This window comes from Pteropus vampyrus, unplaced genomic scaffold (genome assembly GCF_000151845.1).
Source record: "Pteropus vampyrus isolate Shadow unplaced genomic scaffold, Pvam_2.0 Scaffold1, whole genome shotgun sequence".
In the NCBI taxonomy this organism is placed as follows: Eukaryota; Metazoa; Chordata; class Mammalia; order Chiroptera; family Pteropodidae; genus Pteropus; species Pteropus vampyrus.
The window spans coordinates 2,325,951-2,332,394 of NW_011888782.1; the positions used below are offsets into that span (position 1 = coordinate 2,325,951).

A 6,444-nucleotide genomic window follows, 5' to 3' on the forward strand; every position below is an offset into this window, starting at 1 on the left:
AAAAAAAAAAAGGCGTTATCTTTCAAGCTCCTTCCTGTGAGATTTTATCCTGGTTTGGAACAGGATAAATTCTTGATTAACTTTGATTAATTCCTGGAGGGTCTTTATAAACATGCTTAATTTGAGGTGGCCAAAAGGGAAACTTGCCAGAACAAATAAAAGAGACCCTCCAAGACCCTCTTGGAGAGAAGTAGGAAGCATTGTGGGCAATAGGCTAGGCTCTGGAGTGAGACTGGTGTGATATGAATTCCAGATCCACCAGTTACCACATATGTACCCTGAACCTCATCTTTCACCTATAAAAGTGGGTTGTGGAAAGAGTTAAATGGGAATGTGAGTATAAAGTCCGTAGCCAATATATATGTGACAACTTCATGCCAAAACAGATATAGAATATTGAGACCTGGCTCTTCAGCACTCCAAATTACCTGCGGGTTTTGATTCTGCTTCCTTGGAGCCTTTGTCTGGCTGAACCAAACCATTGTCCACAACTGGTCTGTCTTAACCTGAGATAAAAATGAGTAGACTTTCCATGTATGATCATTATAATTCTTAATAGAACACAGAATCTAACTCGTTCAAAGTTTGATCTGATACATCTTACTTGATTGAAAAATTAAGGTTAAAATTTGTTGAAAATTACAAAGGAATTAGCAGATCCAATTTTAGAATGCTTTCTTTCCAATTGTTAGGTAAACCCCTACACTACTTGTTTATCCTGTAACATTAGAGGAAGCTTTAGGAGAAAGGCAATTTCAGTTTTGATGGGTTTGAGAGGGACTTGGGACGCTTTGTCTGAAAATAGTAAATCTACTTTGAGACAAACTGGAATTCTCCATATTAAGCTATACCCACATGGAAAGTGAATTCAGAGAAAACCTAAGAGAGGAAAAGAAAGACAACTATCATGCATGTGGAAAGATTAGGCTTTTTAAAAAATAGGACTGGAGATTTCTTGATTTTAGATTTAGTTTGACTCTTTTTTTCCTTCCTTTCTTCCTTCTTTCCTTCCTTCTTTCCATTTTTTTTTTAATGGAAGGAGTTTTAGAGCCCCTTAATCATTACGGGACTCCTCTCTTCCAATGTGGTTGTTCAGTCCCTACTGCAACTTCCTCAGTAATGAGAAACTACTATATCAGTTATTCGTTGCCAAGTAACAAGTTATCCCACAACTTCCTGGCTAAAAACAACAACCATTATTTACTCATGATTCTCTGGGTTGGCAATTTAGGCTGAGTTCAGTTGGAATAGCTCCTCGCTGCTACATGTAGTGCCTCAGCAGCTGGGATTCAAACCAGACAGTCTGATATCAGAGTCTTATTCTCAACCACTCTTTCTTACTGCCCCTCTAGAAGCAAGGATGATCACCTAGAGATCATTTGTCAGCACCTCAGGGACATCCGTCTGTAGCAGTGCCTGGGGGCATGACCTCATTGAATGACTGCACTTCTTTCTGAGCAGACAATCATGCTGTGACTCTTCCTGTTGCAGGTACAGTGGGAGTGCATCAACCCCAAGTACAAAGCCAAGAAGAAGAATTATAAGAACTCAGGCATTGTGATTTTGAATCAATGCAAGGTATGTATGTACGTAGCTCCTGTCTTCCAGGAGCGTGAAGCTAGGGCTATCTGGGAGGACAAGTTCAGGTTGTGTGGTCAGAGAGAGAGAGAGTGTCAAGGAGATGTGAGCTTTTAAAAAATAAAAATCAGAAAATCAGTGTATTAATGAACATATAGTGAGAAATGTAAAGATGGGTGATCTTAGAGCTGTGGTAGCCCAATGCTCAATCCCCTCCACAAGGATAGCCCTGCTCCCAAAGACGGAAGAGTTCCAGTTGCAAGTCAGGCTCCCCTTTGCCCAGGGCAGCACCAGAGGGAGCTCCCCTAGATCAAGCAACCAACATTTCTAAAGATCTACTATGTGCCTATCACAATATTCAGTGCTTTACATGTGGCATCTCATCCATGCTGAAAGGGTACCATGAAAACAAGACAATGGGGAAAGATTGAAGGGCCTAGAAATTCCTCCCAGTAGGACTCTAACATGCAGAAAATTCCAAGTGCTATTAATTAAACCCCTCAAATCTCATCTGAGAATAATTCTGCCACTGGCTGAGTACTAACTGTGTAAGAGTAACTATAATAAATTATGTTTACTCTCATCGCAACACTGAGATTTCCATTTTCAAATGAGATCATTCACAAGTGGTAAGTTTAAGAGCTGAGATTTTAATCTATGTCTTTCTGATTTCACTATATAGGACCTAAGTGCCTTCCAGTTTGTTTCTACATATATCAGTTTCCTTAGTCTAAATTGGTCTCTCTATGGCTGCCAGGAGCTGCAGGAGCACAACCTTATATAACAAGAGAGTAAAGGAAAAACCCAATTAGTCTAGTGTGGGTCACATGCCCAACCTTGAACCAATTGCTGGGACCAGGGATAATGTATTATAATTGGGCATCTGGGGTCATTGTTTTAATAATGTCTTTTATTATTTATATTTTATAATGCTTTGACATCTTGGGGCCTTGAAAACCTGGGAAGGGACTGTCCCTTCCAGAGTTAGCTAATTCCTAGAGATAACAGTCAAATTGGGTCTAAGCATACCTTTGGTATGCAGATCAGCCAATCCAGAGTCAATACCCCAACCACCTCCTTTACTCTCACACACCAAGGCATTAATCCTCCTGCCCTATATCACCCCAGGGCCAGGTTTCAGACAGTTAGAGACCATCCCTATAATCAGAGCCTGCCGAAATTGCTCAAACTATCCAGTTCTAAACTTCCTTAGCTGCCTACCCTACCTCACTCATTCCTTCCCACAAAAATCACAATAAAGATGTTTGCCCACACTTTCTCATTGCTCTTTCTGCCTCTTCAATGACCCTTTGTGCTTGCCCCTCTGTCCTCACCCCCCCAAGAAGAGTGACATGCCTTTATCTTTTGGGGAAATATGAGTAATAAACTCTTCTTTCAAAGGCAGTTGTTTCTGGTCATCTTACCTACTTATACAAATCAAATCCCAGGTACATTCAAAATAGTCATATGACCTACCTGTGCTCAAAGAAGCAGAGAAGAAGATCTAGATGAATCATTTCAAATGTCTGATTCCTTAAGGCAATGTAAGACATGCGCATATATCTGTTTTGATCCTACATGAGTTGATCTAACAGTTCAGCACTAAGAGACCATTGTTATTGAACTAATTTCCTTAATATACAGACGGGGACGGGGTAGGGCACCGGGGCGGGGGGGGGGGGGGTGGTGGTGGGAGGAGTTCCCAACTATCAGACAAAGCACTGCCATAAAGAAACCAGGAGCAGGCACTATTCAGAAGGCCAAGTGAACATCATCCCTGAGAAAAGTCTGCCAATAGATGTATGCCACCTGGAGGTGGAACCTAGAGACACCAACAGAGGATTTTGTGGGTCAGTATCTGAGAACCTGCCCTGAGCATCAGATGGAGTAAAAAGTGAGTTATCCAGATAAAAAGATCTAAACTGTAAGCTCCATGACTGAAGGTACCAAGTCTGTCTTTCACATCACTGTATCTCCAACATCTAGTGCAGGGTAGGGGCTCAGTACACACTTGTCGAATAAATGAATGGATTACTATCAACAAGAGTCAAGCAGCAGAATCATAAAGAAGCAGAAATTAAAATCAGAAATCAGTAAGGCACATCAGAACACAGATGGTGGTGGTTGAGCAGAAAACAAGGACCATGCTGACTTCAGCATGCAGATTAAAAGGATGGACTATGCAGTCCCAACTGCCATCATTTGAGTCCCACCTTCACCATCTACTACATAGGTGATCTTAGCCTGCTTCCTCATCTATAAAATAGACACAATAATAATAATAGTACCACCTTCATAGGGTTGCTCTAAGAATTAAATGAGATAATAGATGTTAAGCGCCTGGCAATTAGTAAGTGTTCAATAGATGTTAATTATTGTTTTTCATGGCATGGAAGGAATCTAACTGGAAACTGTCAGCAAAGGTCTTCCCAGGTAATTGTGATCTTGACACTGCCAATCTAGATTACTTGGAGAATTAAAAATATTATCAGGACTAGGACTTAGACACAGGGAATAGGACTGAAGCCAAGTACGAGACTTAATGAATTCAAAATGATGGTAACTCTTGAATACTATACTAATACTATAGTATTAGTCTCACCCCAGCACAGAGGTTGATTAAAATCACACATAAAGCAAAAGAGAGGGGAGTAAGGGATGGATATTTGCAACCCTCACAGGCCTGTCAGAAAGGAGTATTGCTTTCTTTCTCTTTTTTAATGGAATGAAATCAATTGCTCCATCTTTTCCCCACAGATCTCTCTCTGTTTTCCTCTAATTTAGTAAACTAATCCCAAAATTTAAGTGTCTAATCTATAAGGAAGCAGATCATGCTATTACTAAAATGGTTTCTTCTCCTCCTCCTATGCAGATCCATAAGATGCATTCTTTCTTGGACTACATCATGGGTGGCTGCCAAATTCAGTTTACAGTAAGTTGTTTCCATATTCGTTCTTATTCAGGGAGCAAGTTTTGGGAAGTGTGCTGGGTTTGGGACACAAGGAGACAAAAGTCTATTAAAACCCGGATTTGTTCAAATCTTATTGTTGAAATATGGTAATATGTTTTTAAAATGAGTTCATGCTTCTGCTTTTCCAGTGAATATTGTTTTCAGCATCATATCAGGAAATCCATGCCATTTCAATGCTTCACATTCTTTCAGTAACTACATGAGGCATGAGGCAGTGGGCAGAGTGCCAGATCTTATCACCTGGTAGGAAGGATGGGAGGGAAGTGAACTATACTACTAAGTCCCACTGAACCAAAGCAGAAGCCTTTGTTATACTCATGTGGCCAGAACACAAGCACCAATGTCATGCCCAAAAGTCAGTGCCAAGAGTAAGCCATCCAAGTGGATCAGCAGGCAATGAAAAGGTGAATTCCAAAATATTGGAGAAATGGTCTTTTAAAGTTGAGAAAGAGAGTATGTATCAAGACTCGTGGGTGGATTGAGAATCATCTTCTACAAGTAACCTGTGAGCCCATGGGGTTTACACACTCCTAATATGCATTTGGGTAGGTGGGCTGGGTCTTTTTGAGGTGTCCAGGTAGGCCAAGTTTGTGAGTCCATCTACTCTGAACAATTTGCTTTTAGTGGCTTAATATTCAAAATCGTCCTAGGTTTGGGCAGATGTGACCTCCAGAAAGAAAATCTGCAGGTAGAAAGAGATAGATTTGCTGAAACCTATGGGACAGCAACGTGGATGTAAACAAGAGAAATACAATTTGTGCAGCATTTGTTCTTCATCTCACAGAAGTTTACTCATGAAACTCAGCCCTGTTTAGCTTCCTAGACTGGCTCAGGCATATGAGGAAGGCAAGGAAAATGGTTTAATTTTTGTGCCCATGCTTGAGCCCAAGGGAGTAGACAGGACTAATGTATTTCTGGGACCAGAGCTCATAGTACTCAAAGGATAAAAATGGGGAGTCCCAAGTGGGTAAATAAGGGGTCATTTGATAGGCCAGCCTCTCCCTAGCTAGAAGCTGTCCTCTGCTTCAATCTCAGAGGGTTCTATCTATGTCATGCCTAAACTCTGGGCACTGTTCACTTACCCCTGAATAGTTACAGGAGTTAATTATAGAATTTGGTCATTTCTTTAAAGTCTAAAGTTCTTTAAAGCATACCTACCCAGCCCTTCTACATACGTACTAGCACATACAGAAGGTAGCAAATGTCGTTCATTGTGGCACACGCACCTAACTCTAGCTGTTCTGTTCTAGGGTTCATTGTCACTCGGCATATACAAAGGGAAGTAGAGAAGTCTGCAATGTCATAAAGAAGAGCTACTGGAAATAGTGTCCCAAGATCTTAGGCAAAGGAGTGATTTCATGAAACTATTTATAGGTTTTCAAGGGAAAGCTCTATTGATTTGGGTTTGTTTTAGATTCTATAGATCCCATGCTCTTGAATAACTCTTTATTCAACCTTCAGGCCCTTGCTTTGCCCTTGGACTTGTGCTGCAAAGAATCGGCCCCCATGAAAACCAGAAGTTTAACCCCATAGGATTCCCAGGTCTATATACTGACTTACACAGATATGTATGACCTCCCTTACACAGACAGAATGCCCTCTCAGCTTTAACCTCCCCTTCTTTCTCACTTTTGCTGATCCTCTCCAACTAGAAGTTACCACCTTAATGATTCTCACCACTACCTCCTCAGTCCCAGCTTCTCGGCCTCTCCAGTGTCAACCAATGGACCTGTGGGGGGTCTGGAGTGAGTCTGAAGCAAGAAATGAGAAGGGGAGGAGAATAAATAAATGCTGAGAAGGGGCAGACCATCACCAGTGTCTGCCACAAAGCTCTTCCTCCTGTAGGCCTTCATGCTGGGGACTGAAAGAAAGCTGCTAGAGCCCTAGTCATGATT

At 41.3% G+C, this 6,444-nt stretch overlaps 1 protein-coding gene across 3 annotated transcripts in view; it reads left to right on the forward strand.

Annotated features, from left to right (window-relative positions):
- CPNE4 (copine 4) overlaps positions 1 to 6,444 on the forward strand; it is a 461,395-nt gene that overhangs the window by 412,314 nt on the left and 42,637 nt on the right. For all 3 annotated transcript variants that reach the window (XM_011374469.1, XM_023529672.1, XM_011375211.2), the window contains 2 exons: positions 1,492 to 1,578; positions 4,451 to 4,510. In XM_011374469.1, coding sequence (XP_011372771.1) covers positions 1,492 to 1,578; positions 4,451 to 4,510 — 147 coding nt within the window. The remainder of the gene's footprint in view (positions 1 to 1,491; positions 1,579 to 4,450; positions 4,511 to 6,444) is intronic.